General features: G+C 39.7%; 1 protein-coding gene across 1 annotated transcript in view; it reads left to right on the top strand.

Moving 5' to 3' along the window:
• SLC17A1 (solute carrier family 17 member 1) overlaps positions 1 to 21,069 on the top strand; it is a gene marked incomplete at both ends in the record, with an annotated part of 74,249 nt that overhangs the window by 45,147 nt on the left and 8,033 nt on the right. Inside the window, 4 exons of the mRNA XM_079933207.1 lie at positions 2,602 to 2,720; positions 2,824 to 2,985; positions 3,998 to 4,130; positions 4,217 to 4,364. Of these exons, the coding sequence (XP_079789333.1) occupies positions 2,602 to 2,720; positions 2,824 to 2,985; positions 3,998 to 4,130; positions 4,217 to 4,364 (562 nt within the window). The remainder of the gene's footprint in view (positions 1 to 2,601; positions 2,721 to 2,823; positions 2,986 to 3,997; positions 4,131 to 4,216; positions 4,365 to 21,069) is intronic.

Here is a 21,069-nt window from a genome sequence, read left to right as displayed (position 1 = left end):
ATTAGGTATCAGTATTTTAGTGAGCCTCTGCCCCGAACTTGACCTTCACAAGTCCTTCTCAGTTTTTTTTCCCCCCTTAAGTGAGCCAGGAGGAAGGGGCTGGAGTTGGACATTTCCCTTCCCTTAAGTTGGTTAGGCTCTGGCAAAACAGTTTCCCTTTGAGCAGTTTTTGTTAAGAACAGAATGCTCTAGACATAATTCAAAATAGCTACTTTTCCCTTCCTCTCCTGTAAGGATGGAGGGATTTTTCTCTTCTATTCACTGTGAGAACCCGGTAGGTGTTCTGGAGATAAAACTCACAAAAGTGTGAGGGGTCTTCTTAAGACTGGGCCCCCTATCCCCAGACTTTTCATCTCTCAAACTTGTCTACACTGAACCTAAAGCAAGCCATCAATTGCTAGGTTTTCCTACCCTAGAACTGACTGGTTCCAATGGAGTTTTCTGATTCTGGGCTTCTGTTCTGGGAAGTTGTCATTCTCTGTATCTGCCTGTCTGTCTCTCTAGAGACAGGAGGGCAGTGGTTTGCCCTGTGACCTCAATTCTCTGATGGATCAAAGAAGAGTTATTGATTTCTAGTTTGTTCAACATTTTCCTTGTTGTAAGGATGGGAGTGATAACTTCTAAACTCCTTATATGCCCCCCAAATGCTGGCCAAGCTCCATGCCCATAAATCAAGTGGAAGTTTTTCAGTCCACATTTGACCTGAACTTGCAATCATATTCAACAATACCATTCTTTCCCTTGTGCCTTTGCCTCTGACTCCATGCACTGAACCTCAGTGACTGGACATTTCCTTCTCATCTCAGTCTCTCTGACCCTGTTCTTCCTACAATGGACTTTATCCTTCTGGCCGTTCCCGCTCAGTCTCCTTTGCAGACTTCTCCTCTTCTACTTGCCATTAACTGTTGTCTTTCTTCCAGGCTTTTCTCCAGCCTCCTCCTCTAGGGCTATTTTCCCTCCCTAGACAATGTAATCCGTGCTTAAGTGTCAGTTACCACTCACTAATCATGTGTCCCTGGGTAAGCAAGCAGATCGTTCTGAGCATCAGTCTTCTTATTTTGAAAAAGAGCTAATAGTATCAAATGTATTTTCTGAGGGTCGAGTACAATAATATAGAGAAATATATGTATTGCGTGTGTATTTATTAGGTGCTCACTTTTCTTCATTTACATTTTGCCTTGGGTTTGGGCTCTCAGGTCACAGAATGAGGTGGAAATGGTATGTTGTCAAAGTATTCTTTTAATGTTGTCTTAAAGTGTGTTGTAAACATCTGAGATCTCACAGTGGCTCCAGGTTTCCACATGGTCTGGTCTCATTACCTCTCATCCTCATCCATTTCCACCCTCACCTTGCTCCCTGCCCAGTGACACTGGCCTCATAACTCTGGGCTTTGGTACTTATTTCTCCCTCTGCCTGGAGTGTCTGTGCCCCATCCACGTCCTAGCCTTCCCTGAACATGGTACTCCTTCCTTCCTCCCCCCATAACTCTCCTCCATAGCTCTTTTCACTGACATTTACTACCTTTTATTTAATTACTTTTCATTATCTTTGTCTCATCCATTAGAAACTAAAGTCTGTGAAGGCAGGGCTTTGTCTGTTTTATTCACTGTTGTATTCCCAGGACCTAGAATGGTTCATGGTACATAATGGACATTTAACCAATGTTTTTCAGACGAATGAATGCAATTCTGGAAGGCTGACTACTGGGTACTACATACTCCCTGTCCTAACAGAGGAGTCCTTATGATCAGATCATTAGTATAAAAAACTGAAAAACAACAAATAATTTGGCAAACTCTTATGGGACTTGGACAATCCCTAAGGCCTGGTCTGCATCTTAGGAGCATAGCTAAGGCCTAGCTCTCAAAACTGGGTGATTGGGGCTTCCCTGGTGGCACAGTGGTTGAGAATCTGCCTGCCAATGCAGGGGACATGGGTTCGAGTCCTGATCTGGGAAGATCCCGCATGCCGCGGAGCAACTAGGCCCGTGAGCCACAACTACTGAGCCTGCGCGTCTGGAGCCTGTGCTCCACAACAAGAGAGGCCGCGATAGCGAGAGGCCCACACACCGCCATGAAGAGGGGCCCCCGCTTGCCGCAACTAGAGAAAGCCCTCACACAGAAACGAAGATCCAACACAACAAAAATAAATAAATTAATAAACTCCTACCCCCAACATCTTTAAAATAAGATTGATTTAAAAGTAAGATTTAACTTTAAAAAAAACAACAACAACAACTGGGTGATTGTCAAGCCCTGTGTGGGCTCAGCTATGCCGTACTCTCACAGTAGAATACATTAGGAATCTGTAGAGATGATGGCCTAAGAGCTGGGAGGCCCAGCTGTCCTGCGTGGAGAAAAATAGAGGCTAGGAGATCAGGAGAGGCCAGAGGGTTTACCACCATTTCTGTAAAATTCATTCTGTTGAGAGAGGCAGCTATGGATACAGAGAAAACTATCAAAATGTGAGCATTGTTGCAAAGTTCCAAAAAAGAAAAGAGGAGGTCTAGGTTCTCAGACCAATAATGAAAAATGCCAGTTTGGAAAAGAAACTCACTATAGACAGAAGCAATTCCAATTCTAACTTGTCCTGTTCCAATAGGTGCTTGTGGTTGTGCCTTAAGTCTTCTCTGGTTCGTTCTGTTTTATGAGGACCCAAAGGACCACCCGTGTATAAGCAAAAGTGAGAAGGAATACATCACGTCCGCCCTCACCCAGCAGGTAGAACACGCATGCTCCACTTTGGTATCTCCCAGATTCTGTGCTAAATAAAATGTGCTCCATCTTGTCCTAATGTGCTAATGATTAATGGGTTCCTTTCCAGGTCAGTTCAAGTGCACCATCTCTGCCCATCAAGGCTGTGCTTAAGTCTCCTCCACTCTGGGTCATTTCCCTCTGTAATTTTGCTTTTTTCTGGGCAAATAGCTTCCTGAGTCTGTATACACCAATGTTTATCAACTCCAAGTTTCATATTAATGTAAAAGAGGTAAGTACACCTTCTGTTCTTCACTTTATGAAGGACTTTGCACCCATTTCCTTTTCTCCCATGACTCTAGTCCTAGCTCTTGCCCATCCCTATACTACTTAGCTGATGTTCTTTACCTGGAGATGTCACTGTTTCCAATTATTAGGTCAACATTGCCCAGAATAAAAGGTGCAGACATGATGTCTAGCACTCCCACAACAATACACACTCACCCACATTCCCACAGATTCCCTATCTCCCATTCCCTGTATAATCACCCTTATGTATTTCTTAAGGCTCAACACCATTGCTCCCTGCAGGGTCAGATCCTTTCCTGAAAGTCAGTTGGCCAGGCTCTACCACCCTTTCCAGCTCATACCAATCCTCTCCCCTGGGGAAAGGCAAAGAGTCCTGGGTTGTGAACCCATGACTCACAGCTTGCTCTGAAAGGACTGACACTTTCATTGGTTGTCTGACTTGGAGAATTACTGATGCCTGAAACCTTCTGTTGTTTGATGCCATAGTAACCAGAAAAGACTCCTTTAGAAATGGAGTCTGGGCTTGCCATTTTGAGACATTCTATAATGAACTTCCAGTAACCCATCTTAGTGACCAATGTAACAGTGAGGTCACCTAAGCTCTCTAAGATTCAATTTTATCTTCCATGAGATCATGGATTTGCTGCAAGGATTAACAGCAGCTGGTCCACAATAAGCATCATATACATGTTTTCAGTTGTTATCATTATCATCTCTATCACTTTCCCCACAGACAGCATTTCCCATTCCCAACATAGTTTTCCTCTCTACCATCTAGGACTTTCAGGTCCCAACAGAAAACTAGGCAGATTGTGATGACTGTTTCTGACGTCCAAACGATTTTTCTCTTTCTCTTGGGTAGTATGTCCCCAGAAGTAACTCTGGGATTGGACATTGATGCTTTCCTATATGACAATACAAATTTTAGATACTGAATTTCAGTGTAGGGCTTATACTGTTTCTCATACTCACTCACAATAACATTCCTTCCTCAGAATGGGCTGCTGTCTTCCCTCCCCCATTTGTTTGCCTGGATTTTTGCTATCCTAGCAGGTCATATGGCAGACGTCTTCCTGTCCAGGAATATTCTCAGCTTACTCACCATCCGGAAACTCTTCACCTTGCTAGGTAAGGAGCCAGGACATTCAAGCACTTTGGGGCATTTCACCCCCATCTTTGGGATACACCTGACTGTTGTCTGAATCACTCCCCAGGACTTCTCCTGCCCGCCCTCTTCAGCCTGTGCCTGCTTTACCTGAGTTCCAGCTTCCATGGCACTATGATTTTCCTGATACTTGCTAATGCAACAGGAAGCTTTTGTATGGGTGGAATATTAATAAATGTCTTGGATATTGCTCCCAGGTAGGGTTTTAAAAATCGCTTTCTTTCTTGGATCCAAGTTCTCAAAGCTTTAAGATTTCAAGTATTTTGGATGGTCAGCATCCAAAATTTATTTTTCAAGTATTTTGATGGTCAGCAGGCCGAAAGTTCTGAAGAAGCATCTGTGTAGGTCAGACATATAACTTAAATAATATTTATATACCAAATGATATATGCAGATGTATGCAACTCTCACATGTGTATGAAGAAGTATAGTCCAGTGATCAGGAGAACAGATTTTAGAGTCAGACTATTGGGTTTCATGACCATTTTCCTCAAGCCAATTACTTACTTTCTCAACACCTGTTTCTCACCTATAAAATGGGGGTAATAAGAAAATGCTTACCTCATAAAGTTATCCTCACAAGAGGATTAAACAAGTTAATATAGTCCAGTACATAGAATGGTGCCTGGAACATAGCAAACATGTATAAGGGTTAACTGATCCATTAAAATTATTATACCATGCTTATATATTATTACTCATGAAGAAAAGCCATCAGTTAGTAATATTTATTTTGTAACTAAGGAAACTGAGTTTCAGATACTTAATTTTCAGCCTAAGATCTCATCACTGGCTTGGATATTAGCTAGGACTTTAATCCAGATCTCTGTGACAAAGAACTTGTCTTCTTTTTACTATGTTATGCCTTTTTTTAGATATAATAAGTGTGACTAATGGAAGCAGTTCTGTCATTTGCACAATTCCAGGCGACACTCTTCACATTGTACTTTATTGGGCTAGCAGTCTCTGGAGAACATAGATCCAATATGAACAGAATTATTTGAAGCTTTGTAAAGCAGTAGCCTGGGGTAGAAAGGCAAAAATAAACCAAGAATAATCTACTTTGTCACAGTTCTGTAAAGAATCTGGCCCATCAGATCTACACTAGGTGAAGGCCAGAGTAATGAAGACATGTATCCATTTGATATATTGAGTCCTGAGACCCTCCTTAAAAATGCCTGCAGGTATTCCGATTACTTGGAATTATATAAAGACATAAACAGATTATTTGATATAGAATACACAATGCCACCTGAGCCATATGCACTCTGAAAAACAGGTAAATTAAGAATGTATATACAAATAGATAAAGGAAATTATAAATAGCTACCATTTATTGAGTATTTTTTATGTGCCTGTTATGCCCCAGTGTGAGATAATATTGTCCACATAGTGTGGGTAAGGAAACAAAAGATCAGGGAAATGAATGTATATAAAGTCACATGATTAGTAATAAGTAGAGGGAAGGTTCATACCTAGAATGTCTGCCTCCAGAGCCGTCTAGATGTAGTCAATGCCTCACTAGTGTTATTTACCAGTACCTGGTCACTAAGATGGGAAATATCTCAGCCAGCAATGGCTTGGATAACATAGAACTTGACCTGAGTTGCATCATTCTAATGGGCCCAAATACCATGTTAGTCAGGTAATTTTGTAGTATCAGAGAAGATATACTAATAGACAATTTGGGAATATTCTTAGTCTCTTAAGCTAATTCATCTTCAATATTTAGGGCATATGTGCATTATGTCACAAACATATTAATTTATAATGCTTAAACTTTTTTTTTAACATCTTTATTGGGGTATAATTGCCTTACAATGGTGTGTTAGTTTCTGCTTGATAACAAAGTGTATCAGTTATACATATACATATGTTCCCATATGTCTTCCCTCTTGCGTCTCCCTCCCTCCCACCCTCCCTATCCCACCCCTCCAGGAGGTCACAAAGCACCGAGCCAATATCCCTGTGCCATGCAGCTGCTTCCCACTAGCTATCTACCTTACTACGTTTGTTAGTGTGTATATGTCCATGACTCTCTCTCGCCCTGTCACAGCTCACCCTTCCCCCCCCCCCCATATCCTCAAGTCCGTTCTCCAGTAGGTCTGCGTCTATATTCCTGTCTTACCCCTAGGTTCTTCATGACATTTTTTTTTCTTAAATTCCATATATATGTGTTAGCATACGGTATTTGTCTTTTTCTTTCTGACTTACTTCACTCTGTATGACAGACTCTAGGTCTATCCACCTCATTACATATAGCTCAATTTCGTTTCTTTTTATGGCTGAGTAATATTCCATTGTGTATATGTGCCACATCTTCTTTATCCATTCATCCGATGGTGGGCACTTAGGTTGTTTCCATCTCCGGGCTATTGTAAATAGAGCTGCAATGAACATTTTGGTACATGACTCTTTTTGAAGTTTGGTTTTCTCAGGATATATGCCCAGTACTGGGATTGCTGGGTCATATGGTAGTTCTATTTGTAGTTTTTAAAGGAACCTCCATACTGTTCTCCATAGTGGCTGAACCAATTCACATTCCCACCAGCAGTGCAAGAGTGTTCCCTTTTCTCCACACCCTCTCCAGCATTTATTGTTTCTAGATTTTTGTTTGTTTGTTTCTAGATTTTTTGATGATGGCCATTCTGACTGGTGTGAGATGATATCTCATTGTAGTTTTGATTTGCATTTCTCTAATGATTAATGATGTTGAGCATTCTTTCATGTGTTTGCTGGCAGTCTGTATATCTTCTGTGGGGAAATGTCTATTTAGGTCTTCTGCCCATTTTTGGATTGGGTTGTTTTTTTGTTATTGAGCTGCATGTGCTGCTTGTAAAATTTGGAGATTAATCCTTTGTCGGTTGCTTCATTTGCAAATATTTTCTCCCATTCTGAGGGTCTTTTGGTCTTGTTTATGGTTTCCTTTGCTGTGCAAAAGCGTTGAAGTTTCATTAGGTCCCATTTGTTTATTTTTGTTTTTATTTCCATTACTCTAGGAGGTGGGTCAGAAAGGATCTTGCTGTGATTTATGCCATAGAGTGTTCTGCCTATGTTTTCCTCTAAGAGTTTGATAGTTTCTGACCTTACATTTAGGTCTTTAATCCATTTTGAGCTTATTTTTGTGTATGGTGTTAGGGAGTGATCTAATCTCATACTTTTACATGTACCTGTCCAGTTTTCCCAGCACCACTTATTGAAGAGGCTGTCCTTTCTCCACTGTACATTCCTGCCACCTTTATCAACGATAAGTTGTCCATATGTGCGTGGGTTTATCTCTGGGCTTTCTATCCTGTTCCATTGATCTATCTTTCTGTTTTTGTGCCAGTACCATACTGTCTTGATTATTGTAGCTTTGTGGTATAGTCTGAAGTCAGGGAGCCTTATTCCTCCAGCTCCTTTTTTCGTTCTCAAGATTGCTTTGGCTATTCGGGGTCTTTTGTGTTTCCATACAAATTGCAAAATTTTTTGTTCTAGTTCTGTGAAAAATGCCAGTGGTAGTTTGATAGGGATTGCATTGAATCTATAGATTGCTTTGGGTAGTAGAGTCATTTTCACAATGTTGATTCTTCCAATCTAAGAACATGGTATATCTCTCCATCTATTTGTATCGTCTTTAATTTCTTTCATCAGTGTCTTATAATTTTCTGCATACAGGTCTTTTGTCTCCTTAGGTAGGTTTATTCCTAGATATTTTATTCTTTTTGTTGCAATGGTAAATGGGAGTGTTTTCTTGATTTCACTTTCAGATTTTTCATCATTAGTATATAGGAATGCCAGAGATTTCTGTGCATTAATTTTGTATCCTGCTACTTTACCAAATTCATTGATTAGGTCTAGTAGTTTTCTGGTAGCATCTTTAGGATTCTCTATGTATAGTATCATGTCATCTGCAAACAGTGACAGCTTTACTTCTTATTTTCCAATTTGGATTCCTTTTATTTCCTTTTCTTCTCTGATTGCTGTGGCTAAAACTTCCAAAACTATGTTGAATAAGAGTGGTGAGAGTGGGCAACCTTGTCTTGTTCCTGATCTTAGTGGAAATGCTTTCAGTTTTTCACCATTGAGGATGATGTTTGCTGTGGGCTTGTCATATATGGCCTTTATTATGTTGAGGAAAGTTCCCTGTATGCCTACTTTCTGCAGGGTTTTTATCATACATGGGTGTTGAATTTTGTCAAAAGCTTTCTCTGCATCTATTGAGATGATCATATGGTTTTTCTCCTTCAATTTGTTAATATGGTTTATCACATTGATAGATTTGTGTATATTGAAGAATCCTTGCATTCCTGGAATAAACCCCACTTGATCCTGGTGTATGATCCTTTTAATGTGCTGTTGGATTCTGTTTGCTAGTATTTTGTTGAGGATTTTTGCATCTATGTTCATCAGTGATATTGGCCTGTAGTTTTCTTTCTTTGTGACATCCTTGTCTGGTTTTGGTATCAAGGTGATGGTGGCCTTGTAGAAGGAATTTGGGAATGTTCCTCCCTCTGCTATATTTTGGAAGAGTTTGAGAAGGATAGGTGTTAGCTCTTCTTAAATGTTTGATAGAATTCTCCTGTGAAGCCATCTGGTCCTGGGCTTTTGTTTGTTGGAAGATTTTTAATCACAGTTTCAATTGCAGTGCTTGTGATTGGTCTGTTCATATTTTCTATTTCTTCCTGATTCAGTCTTGGCATGTTGTGCTTTTCTAAGAATTTGTCCATTTCTTCCAGATTGTCCATTTTATTGGCATAGAGTTGCTTGTAGTAATCTCTCATGATCTCTTTTATTTCTGCAGTGTCAGTTGTTACTTCTCCTTTTTCATTTCTAATTCTATTGATTTGAGTCTTCTCCCTCTTTTTCTTGATGAGTCTGGCTAGTGGTTTATCTATTTTGTTTATCTTCTCAAAGAACCAGCTTTTAGTTTTATTGATCTTTGCTATTGTTTCCTTCATTTCTTTTTCATTTATTTCTGATCTGATTTTTATGATTTCTTTCCTTCTGCTAGCTTTGGGGTATTTTTGCTCTTCTTTCTTTAATTGCTTGAGGTGCAAGGTTAGGTTGTTTATTCGAGATGTTTCCTGCTTCTTAAGGTGGGCTTGTATTGCCATAAACTTCCCCCTTAGAACTGCTTTTGCTGCATCCCATAGGTTTTTGGTCGTTGTGTCTCCATTGTCATTTGTTTCTAGGTATTTTTTTATTTCCTCTTTGATTTCTTCAGTGATCACTTCATTATTAAGTAGTGTATTGTTTAGCCTCCATGTGTTTGTATTTTTTACAGATCTTTTCCTGTAATTGATACCTAGTCTCATGGCGTTGTGGTCAGAAAAGATACTTGATACAATTTCAATTTTCTTAAATTTACCAAGGCTTGATTTGTGACCCAAGATATGATCTATCCTGGAGAATGTTCCATGAGCACTTGAGAAAAATGTGTATTCTGTTGTTTTTGATTGGAGTGTCCTATAAATATCAATTAAGTCCATCTTGTTTAATGCATCATTTAAAGCTTGTGTTTCCTTATTTATTTTCATTTTGGATGATCTGTCCATGGGTGAAAGTGGGGTGTTAAAGTCCCCTACTATGAATGTGTTACTGTCGATTTCCCCTTTTATGGCTGTTAGTATTTGCCTTATGTATTGAGGTACTCCTATGTTGGGTGCATAAATATTTACAATTGTTATATCTTCTTCTTGGATTGATCCCTTGATCATTATGTAGTGTCCTTCTTTGTCTCTTTTAATAGTCCTTATTTAAAGTCTATTTTTTCTGATATGAGAATTGCTACTCCAGCTTTCTTTTGGTTTCCATTTGCATGGAATATCTTTTTCCATCCCCTTACTTTCAGTCTGTATGTGTCTCTAGGTCTGAAGTGGGTCTCTTGTAGACAGCATATATAAGGGTCTTGTTTTTGTATCCATTCAGCCAATCTGTGTCTTTTGGTGGGAGCATTTAGTCCATTTACATTTAAGGTAATTATCAATATGTATGTTCCTATTCCCATTTTCTAAATTGTTTTGGGTTCGTTATTATAGGTCTTTTCCTTCTCTTGTGTTTCTTGTCTAGAGAAGTTCCTTTAGCATTTGTTGTAAAGCTGGTTTGGTGGTGCTGAACTCTCTCAGCTTTTGCTTGTCTGTAAAGGTTTTAATTTCTCCATCAAATCTGAATGAGATCCTTGCTGGGTAGAGTAGTCTTGGTTGCAGGTTTTTCTCCTTCATCACTTTCAGTATGTCCTGCCACTCCCTTCTGGCTTGTAGGGTTTCTGCTGAGAGATCAGCTGTTAACCTTATGGGGATTCCCTTGTGTGTTATTTGTTGTTTTTCCCTTGCTGCTTTTAATATGCTTTCTTTGTATTTAATTTTTGACAGTTTGATTAATATGTGTCTTGGCGTATTTCTCCTTGTATTTATCCTGTATGGGACTCTCTGTGCTTCCTGAACTTGATTAACTATTTCCTTTCCCATATTAGGGAAGTTTTCAACTATAATCTCTTCAAATATTTTCTCAGTCCCTTTCTTTTTCTCTTCTTCTTCTGGAACCCCTATAATTCGAATGTTGGTGTGTTTAATGTTGTCCCAGAGGTCTCTGAGAATGTCCTCAGTTCTTTTCATTCTCTTTTCTTTATTCTTCTCTGCAGTAGTTATTTCCATTATTTTATCTTCCAGGTCACTTATCCGTTCTTCTGCCTCAGTTATTCTGCTATTGATCCCATCTAGAGTACTTTTAATTGCATTTATTGTGTTGTTCATCGTTGCTTGTTTCATCTTTATTTCTTCTAGGTCCTTGTTAACTGTTTCTTGCATTTTGTCCATTCTATTTCCAAGATTTCGGATCAACCTTACTATCATTATTCTGAATTCTTTTTCAGGTAGACTGCCTATTTCCTCTTCATTTGTTAGGTCTGGTGCATTTTTATCTTGCTCCTTTATCTGCTGTGTGTTTTTCTGTCTTCTCATTTTGCTTATCTTACTGTGTTTGGGGTCTCCTTTTTGCAGGCTGCAGGTTCGTAGTTCCCGCTGTTTTTGATGTCTGTCTCCAGTGGCTAAGGTTGGTTCAGTGGGTTGTGTAGGCTTCCTGGTGGAGGGGACTAGTGCCTGTGTTGTGGTGGATGAGGCTGGATCTTGTCTCTCTAGTGGGCAGGTCCACGTCTGGTGGTGTGTTTTAGGGTGTCTGTGGACTTATGATTTTAGGCAGCCTCTCTGCTAATGGGTGGGGTTGTGTTCCTGTTTTGCTAGTTGTTTGGCATAGGTTGTCCAGCACTGTAGCTTGCTGGTCGTTGAGTGAAGCTGGGTGCTGGTGTTAAGATGGAGGTCTCTGGGAGATTTTCGCCGTTTGATATTATGTGGAGCTGGGAGGTCTCTTGTTGACCAGTGTCCTGAAGTTGGTTCTCCTACCTCAGAGGCAGAGCCCTGACTCCTGGCTGGAGCACCAAGAGCCTTTCATCCACACGGCTCAGAATAAAAGGAAGAAAAAGTAGAGAGAATTAGTAGAAGTATGAGGAAAGAAAGAAGGAAAGGAGGGAAGGAAGGAAGGAAGGAAGAAAGAAAGAAAGAAAGAAGCAAAGAAGGAAAGAAAGGGAGGGAGGGAGGAAGGAAGGAAGGAGGGAAAGAAGGAAAAAAGAAAGAAAGAAGATACAGTAAAAATAAAATAAAGTATAAAGTTATTGAATTAAAAACTACTTATTTAGAAAAAAAAAGGGACGGATAGAACCTTAGGACAAATGTTGGAAGCAAAGCTATACAGACAAAATCTTACACAGAAGCATACACATACACCCTCACAAAAAGAGGTAAAGGGGGAAAAATCATAAATCTTGCTCTCAGAGACCACCTCCTCAATTTGGGATGATTCGTTGTCTAAAGGAGGGAAGGAAGGAAGGGAGGGAGGGAGGGAGGGAGGAAGGAAGGAAGGAAGGAAGGAGAGAGAAAGAAAAAGAAAGAAAGAAAGAAAGAAAAGTATAATAAAGTTATTAAAATTAAAATTAATTATTAAGAAAAAGAATTAAAAAAAAAACCATGGACGGATAGAACCCTAGGACAAATGGTGGAAGCAAGACTATACAGACAAGATCTCACACAGAAGCATACACATACACATTTACAAAAAGAGGAAAAGGGAAAAAAATCATAGATCTTGCTCCTAAAGTCCACCTCCTCAATTTGGGATCATTCCTTGTCTATTCACGTATTCCACAGATGCAGGGTACATCAAGTTGATTGTGGAGCTTTAATCTGCTGCTTCTGAGGCTGCTGGGAGAGATTTCCCTTTCTCTTCTTTGTTCTCACAGCTCACAGGGGTTCAGCTTTGGATTTGGCCCTGCCTCTGCGTGTAGGTCGCTGGAGGGCGTCTGTTTTTTGCTCAGACAGGACGGGGTTAAAGGAGCCGCTGATTCGGGGGCTCTGGCGCACTCAGGCCGGGCGGGAGGGAGGGGCACTACGTGCGGGGCAGGCCTGCGGCGGCAGAGGCCGTCGTGACGTTGCACCAGCCTGAGCGCCGTGCGTTCTCCCAGGGAAGTTGTCCCTGGATCCCGGGAACCTGGCAGTGGCGGGGTGCACAGGCTCCGCGGAAGAGGGGTGTGGAGAGTGACCTGTGCTCGCACACAGGCCCCTTGGTGGCGGCAGCAGCAGCCTTAGCCGTCTCCCGCCCGTCTCTGGGGTCCGTGCTTTTAGCCGCGGCTCGCACCCGTCTCTGGAGTTCCTTTAAGCAGCGCTCTTAAACCCCTCTCCTCGCGCACCAGGAAACAAAGAGGGAAGAAAAAGTCTCTTGCCTCTTCGGCAGGTGCAGACTTTTCCCCGGACTCCCTCCCGGCTAGCCGTGGCGCACTAACCCCCTGCAGGCTGTGTTCACGCCGCCAACCCCAGTCCTCTCCCTGCGCTCCGACCGAAGCCCGAGCCTCAGCTCCCAGCCCCCGCCTGCCCCGGCGGGTGAGCAGACAAGCCTCTCGGGCTGGTGAGTGCCGGTCGGCACCGATTCTCTGTGCGGGAATCTCCCCGCTTTGCTCTCCGCATCCGTTGCTGTGCACTCCTCCGCGGCTTCGAAGCTCCCCCCTCCGCCTCCCGCAGTCTCCGCCCGCGAAGGGGCTTCCTAGTGTGTGGAAACTTTTCCTCCTTCACAGCTCCCTCCCACTGGTGCGGGTGCCGTCCCTATTCTTTTGTCTCTGTTTTTTCTTTTTTTCTTTTGCCCTACCCAGGTACGTGGGGAGTTTCTTGCCTTTTGGGAGGTCTGAGGTCTTCTGCCAGCCTTCAGTAGGTGTTCTGTAGGAGTTGTTCCACGTATAGATGTATTTCTGGTGTATCTGTGGGGAGGAAGGTGATCTCCGCGTCTTACTCTTCCGCCGTCTTCAAGGTTCCCTATAATGCTTAAACTTTTTAATGGTTGGGGATAAAACTTATTCCTAATATTCCTAACCATATACTTCCCTTGCCTATTAAAAAGAGTCCCCTTAGAGGATAAATTACTCAACTGTCCTTTTAGGGGAATTTGGTCTTTGCTAGAACTGAGGAATAGGACAAGTGATTATATTTTTTGAGCATAACGAAGGCGTCAAGGAAGAAGAGAAGACACAGGTGTGGTTCTGTGAGAATATTGTTTGGGAAATGAAATTGAGTGAGACAGAGAAGACCTGGGAATGTAGTGACCATCTCTTTGGTGGGTAGCGTGAGTAGAAAAGCACAGAGGATTCTAAAGATGCTGTGTGATGCATTAAGCAGGCACTGTCATCCTCTTGACATTCTTAAAGGGAGGCTCCAAAATTTTTTAATTGCTTTTAATTATTTTTGACTGATGGATGGGTCATGCACCCTTGAATTTCCCCCCATGTGGGACTGAAGTATAGTTCAGGTATCTGAATCTTATTTAGGTTTTACTAAATCATTATTACACCAAAATATAAAATCAATTAAATTGAAAGTCAACTTCAGCAGCTATTTACCCTTCCAAAATGCTTTTACCATGGGTTATTGCAGCTGAAGAATAAACAATTTTAGAGCTAATAGCTTTCCAGGAAACTGTCCGGCATTAAAATAATCTCAAGGTTGTTTTCATTCCCCATATCAAATACCTATTGTTTGGGATTTGGGTGGCATGAGGTATGGAGCACATAAAGCTCTCACCTTGCTACTCTCAGATTAGTGAACTGCTCCATACTGTGGATGTGTAATGATTTTCAGAGTAATTGTCCTGGCACTCAGGACTCTTGACACTGGGGATTTTGTTTATATCTCTAATTATGGAATGAAAGCACCTCTTTCAGTAAAAATAGGTTAAATCCTTTCCCACCACCACAGCACGCCAAAGACTTCTGAATCTGAAAAGAGAGCATAGTCATTAAAGGTGCTATAGTTACTGAATATATAATAGGATAAATAAAAAGAAAGCCACACCTAGACTTGTTATTGCACAACTGTGAAAAAAGAGAGAACTCTTAAAAAACAGCTGTATACAAAAGACACATTACTTTCAAAGGAGCAATAGTAATGCTGACAACTGTCTTCTCAACAGAAACTATGAAAGCTAGAAGCCAATTCCTAACATGTTACCAAAAAAAAAAAAATCATTGTTAACCTAGAAGTCTTTGTCCAGCAAACACTTCCTTCAAGAATTAAGGTAGGGGCTCCCCTAGTGGCACAGTGGTTAAGAATCCGCCTGCCAATGCAGGGGACACGGGTTCAAGCCCTGGGCCGGGATGATCCCACATGCCGTGGAGCAACTAGGCCCGTGATCCACAACTACTGAGCTTGCGCGTCTGGAGCCTGTGCTCCACAACAAGAGAGGCCGCGATAGTGAGAGGCCCGCGCACCGTGATGAAGAGTGGCACCCGCTCGCCGCAACTAGAGAAAGCCCTCGCACAGAAACGAAGACCCAACACAGCCATAAATAAATAAATAAATAAATTTATTTAAAAAAAAGAAGGTAATATAAAAACATTTTTCAGACAAACTGGGAATTCATCAGCAACAGACCTCCAGTGAAAGAATTATTAAATGGGAATTCTTCAGGCAGAAGTAAAATAATCACAGATGAAACATAGAGGTATAGAAATGAAGAGAGATGGAGAGGAAAAATATTAGAGTAAATCCAGTAATTACTGAATTCACAAAACAAAAACAATAATACCCTATAGGGTATAAAATATATAAATTAAAATGCATAACAATAAATAGCACATAAGATGAGAGGGTATAAGTGAATTGAAGTGTCCCAAGGTGCTTTCATTAATGGGAATTTTTTTTTTTACTTTTTTTTTTAAAGTTTTTTTTTTTTTTTATAATAGTGTTTATTTATTTTTACTTGTGGACAGTTTGCTTTATTTATTTATTTATGGCTGTGTTGGGTCTTCGTTTCCGTGCGAGGGCTTTCTCTAGTTGTGGCAAGCGGGGGCCACTCTTCATCGCGGTGCGCGGGCCTCTCACTATCGCGGCCTCTCTTGTTGCGGAGCACAGGCTCCAGACGCGCAGGCTCAGCAATTGTGGTTCACGGGCCCAGTTGCTCCGCGGCATGCGGGATCCTCCCAGACCAGGGCTTGAACCCGTGTCCCCTGCATTGGCAGGCAGATTCTCAACCACTGCGCCACCAGGGAAGCCCTAATGGGAATTTTTTAACATTAATTTATATTAGAGCATAATAAGTTGAGGATACATGTTTTACTCTCTAAGGTAACTACTGAGGGATAATAAAAGTGTAAAGGGAATGATATTTAAAAAAACAATTAATGAAAAAGAAATCAAGTGAAATTATAAAGGAAGATAGGATAGAAGGGAAAAAAATAGAATGATGATCATTTTAAGTCAAATGTGTCAGAAAAACGTGAACTATAAAAGAACCAATTCTTCCAAATTTTAAGTTAACCTTGATTGAAATAAAAGCAAAAACAAAATTAAAGTAGATTAAAAGTAAAATAAAGGAAACTAGATCAGCCAATGTAGATTTTAAGACAAGATACATTACTAGAGATAAAGAAGGATATTTTATAATTATGTTAATCCACTAGAAGATATTTCTATGCATCTAACATTTTACAACCATAAAGCAAAATTTGAGAAAACTCGTAAACCTCCTCATGGGATTGAGCAGCTTGTGTATGACTGATATTCTGGCTGGGAAAAACTGGAAAAGTCCAGATAAAATACCATGAGTATTCACTAAAAGGTATCAGACAGCAGCAGAAGCCAATGGGACCAAAGACATCAGAGGCTAGCACCTCTGAGAGGTGAGCTGACAATCCCCACCATTTTTTCCTTGGGACTACTTGCCAATTCAGGAGATTGGCAAAAGTCTGATAATCCAGCTTTGGCCCTGGTAGAAGCCTGCAGCTCTGGACATAGAAATTAGCCAAGCATTTGTCATTTGCACAGGGCTAGAGTGGCAAAATTGGAAATTAAGGGAACTTAAACACAAAGTCAGTTGCTCTCCTTGAGATGTTTTTTGAATTCTGAAGTTTAATAGGGTAAGGGGCAAAAAAAATCTAAGCTAAAAATCAATAAGAAACATGGCAGAATTTCCCATACCATCTGTGCTAAGGAGACAAGCTCTACCAGGGCCTGGTGGGACCCAGCTGAGTATGCCAAGCTCTCTATTTAACACCATGGAGGGCTATATTCAGGAACGGGGGGTACCAGAGGTAAACTGAGTCTTATCAGAATTGAAGCCTAGCCTCATCTCATTTCATTCCCTATTTAGGTTAGAGTGTTCGATTTCCTCCCCTCCAAATCTATCTATTAGAGAAAAGAGTAAATCTTTTCTGGCAAAATACAATATATTCTAAAGTCTATAGCTTCTTTATTTAGTGACCATCATTAAATAAAAATTACTAGGCATGCCAAGGGACAGGGCCATTTGATTAATAACCATAAAATGCCATTAGAAATAGTCATACAAATGATACAGATATTAAAGTTATCAGGTAAGGGCCTCCCTGGTGGTGCAGTGGTTAAGAATCTGCCTTCCAATGCAGGGGACACAGGTTCGATCCCTGGTCCAGGGAGATCCCACACACCGTGGAGCAACTAAGCCTGTGTGCCACAACTACTGATCCCACAAGCCTAGAACCCATGCTCTGCAACAAGAGAAGCCACCGCAATGAGAAGCTCCCACTTGCTGCAACTAGAGAAAGCCTGCACACAGCAGTGAAGACCCAATGCAGCCAAAAATAAGTAAATTCAAAAAAAGAAACTCTCAGATCTTTATTAAAAATAAATAACTAAATAAAAATAAAGTTATCAGGCAAAATGAACTTCAAAATATCTATGAAAGCTGAAGAAAATAGATGAAAAGATAAACAATTGACCAGCACTGGAATCTATAAAAACAATCAAATGGAAATTCTAGAACTGAAAAATAAAATGTCTGAAATTAAGATCTTCATAGATAGGTTTAAAAACAGATTAGCCACAAGAGAATATAGATTGGTAAACTGGAAAACATTAAGAAAATCCAAATTGAAACATATAGAGAAAAGAATAGAAAATAAAGAAATAAGCAGAAATGTGGAATTAAGTGAAAAGGCTAACAAATCTGTACTTAAGTCTCAGAAGGAAAAAACAGATAAAATGTGACGTAAGCAGTATTTTAACAGAAAACAGCCCCAAATAGCTCAAAAGTAATAAAAGACCATAAGCCACACATGCACAAAGCTCTGCAAATTTAAATCATGACACAATGTAAATTTGTATATATATATATTATATATATAGTAAGAATGCTGAAAGTCAAAGACAAAAGTCTTAAAAGGAACTAGAGAGAAAAGACATGCTACTTTCAAGTAGCAAGAATAAGCCTGACATCTGACTTTTCAACAGAAACTATGAAAGCCAGAAGATAATGAAATGAGTTCTATAAAATGCTGAAACATAAATGCCAACCTAGAATTTTATGCCTAGTGAAAATATTCTTCAAAAATCAAAACAGGGCTTCCCTGGTGGCGCAGTGGTTGAGAGTCTGCCTGCCGATGCATGGGACACGGGTTCGTGCCCCGGTCCGGGAAGATCCCACATGCCGCAGAGCGACTGGGTCCGTGAGCCATGGCCGCTGAGCCTGCGTGTCCGGAGCCTGTGCTCCACAACGGGAGAGACCGCGACAGTGAGAGGCCCGTGTACAGCAAAAAAAAAAAAAAAAAAAGCAAAATAAAAATGTTTTCAGACAGGCAAACAGAGAAATTTTCATCAGCAGATTTTCACTAAAAGAAATATTAAAAGCGATTTTTCAGTCAGAAAGAAATTATCCCTGATGAAACCTGAAAATGCAAGACAGACTGAGGAGCAATAGGGGGGTAAATATGAGTGTAATTAGGAGACCATTGATCTTTAAAACAACAGAGTATCTTATGAGTTGAAATGCATATAGAAATAAAATACACTAAAGAATGAAAATACAGGATGAACTAATGCAAAGAACTAAAAATTCTAATATTCTGGCATTATGAAAATAGTAAAAGTATAATTCATAATAAACTTAAGTAAAGTGCATGTTATATCTTCAGTGCTGAAAAGAATAGTGAAATGTCATAGAAGGAAAAATGAAATGAAAATGGATTAATCTAAAAGAAAAAAGTGCAATGAGAAAAAGGATAGGTCAAATAGAAAATAAATAGCAGATAATCACAAATACATCAGTAATTATATTAAATTAATATGGATGAAATACTCCAAGTAAGTATCAAGATTTTCAAGCTCAATAAAAAAGGAGATGCAGCTCTATGCTGCAAATAAAAGACAAATTAAACATGAGGATACAGAAAGGATGAAATAAAAGGATGGGTAAAGACATGCCAAACAAATATTAACCCAAAGAAACCTGGAATAACTATGTTAATATCAAATAAAATAGACTTTAATTCATGAAACATTACTAGAAATAATGATATTTCATAATGGTAAAGAGAAAAATATAGAATTCTACTTCTTTTGGAACCCAATCATACAGCTTTAATTTATACTCATCATGAATTGAGCAAACTCAAAGAACTAGAAAGATTTACAATGAAAGAAGAGACTTTCACATACTTGTTTCAATAGCTTATACCAAAAAAGAGGTAGACAAAAAAGATATGGATGATTAAACAACAACAACAATGAACAGAGTTGACCTAATTGACATATGCAGAACACTGCACTCAATAAGGAGAGAATTCACATTCTTTTCAGTTGCCCATGGGACATTTTTTCTGAAATTAACAATATGCTGGATCATAAAGCAAGCTGCAATTCATTTTAAATGACTAAAATCATTCAGAATACATTCTTTAATCACTGTGAAATTAAGGTTGCTATCAAAAGCAAAAGATAAGTAACTTCCATTGCTTTGAAACTAATGTTTAGGTCAAAGAAGAAATCGCATTTGAAATTAGAAAATATTTTAAATTACAATGAAATATGACATATCAAAGCATGTGGGATGCATTTAAAATCATGCCCAGAGAAATGTATAGCTTTAAACATATATACTGAAAGACAATTAAGTCTTAATATCAATAATCATGTTTGTATCTCAGGTATTATAGGTAGGGGAAAAAAGCAGCAAATTAAACCCTAAGAAAGTAGAAGGAAAGAAATTATGATGAGTAGGACAAAAAAGTGATATGTAAAGCCAACAATATCAAAAGTTGCTTCTTTGAAAATTAATAAAATTAGTGAAATGAAGATTGATCAAGAAAAAGGGAAAAATTATTAATATAAGTGATGAAAACGGGTGCATTGTAATAACTCTTAGCACATAATAAAATAACATAGTATTATAAACAAGTTCATACCAATAAATCTGACAATTTAGATGAAATTGAAAGTTCCACAACACATAGAGTCATAAACTAAAATTGTAAGTATTTTTTGTAGTGGAAGGTGATTATGAAGGCAAAAGTAACAAGGGCTCCCAAAGGCATAAGTGGCCCTATTACCACTGAAAACCCAGGGGTTCTATTGCTAAAATGAAAAAGGAAAAAGTGAATACTGGAGACAAGTGATGGTTTCTGCCCCAGTCTGCACCTGTGGCTGCTCATAACCATAAATCTTCTTCTTCACACATTAAAAGACACTTTCCAGCTCCCCCCAAAAAGAGCCAACTCAAATTTCCACCATGTGACTGCATACAGCTCCACAATCCAAGGACTCTAGGTCCAGATGTGACGCTTCTCTGACCCAGGACCCATAAACTAATAAACTATACACTCCCTCCCATATTCAACAGGTAAAGGCAGAGTAAGAATGGAAAAGACCCAAGGAAATAAAATAAGAGACAGAGCAAAACAAACAAAAAGCCCTCACTCTCATAAAAGGCAAGAATTGAAAACAGGGAACATTTTATGGTGAAATCTGTTGGGCAGGAAAGGCACAGACTCCCTGTCCTGGAGTGAACTAATTTCTTGATTAGACACGTGTTCTATTCTGCAAGAGGCACTTCCTTGTTCTTTATGGCTGATGGATTTGAGCCCTACTTTATCTATTATTCTCTGTGGCTTCCCTGCTTTTGTAGCTCCACTTTCTGCTGAAGTTGGTTTTGGCGCTCAGGAATGGCCAGTCACAGTTGCTTGTAAAGAAGCTTCTGGTTTCCTTGCCTGAATAATGGGAGCAATCATAGCGGCCAGTAGTTCTGGGACTGTGAGAATAGGTCAGGTGAACAGAGCCCTTCAATTTTGTATTAATCCCAAACCTGTTCCTATTACCAACACACATCACCTTTGGAATTTCTCAACTGTATTTATAGATTTCCTAACTCTGTTGGCTTTTACTCTAATATGGCCTCATTTTCTCAATATATTAATATTCTTTACTGCTAAAGCCAACCTTTCTGGCTCTGCAGTGCAACCAGAAAGTTACTTATATCCATATACTTTTTCAGACATTTTTAATGGAATTTGAATAGTGGAAATGGGAAATTTAGGAAGTTAACAGTTATCTTAAATCTCATTTCATTAGGTTTTTCCTG

The sequence above is a fragment of the Stenella coeruleoalba genome, assembly GCF_951394435.1.
Source record: "Stenella coeruleoalba genome assembly, chromosome: 10".
Taxonomy (NCBI): Eukaryota; Metazoa; Chordata; class Mammalia; order Artiodactyla; family Delphinidae; genus Stenella; species Stenella coeruleoalba.
The sequence above is the reverse complement of the archived record's forward strand: the minus strand, read 5'-3'. Positions and strand labels throughout refer to the sequence as shown.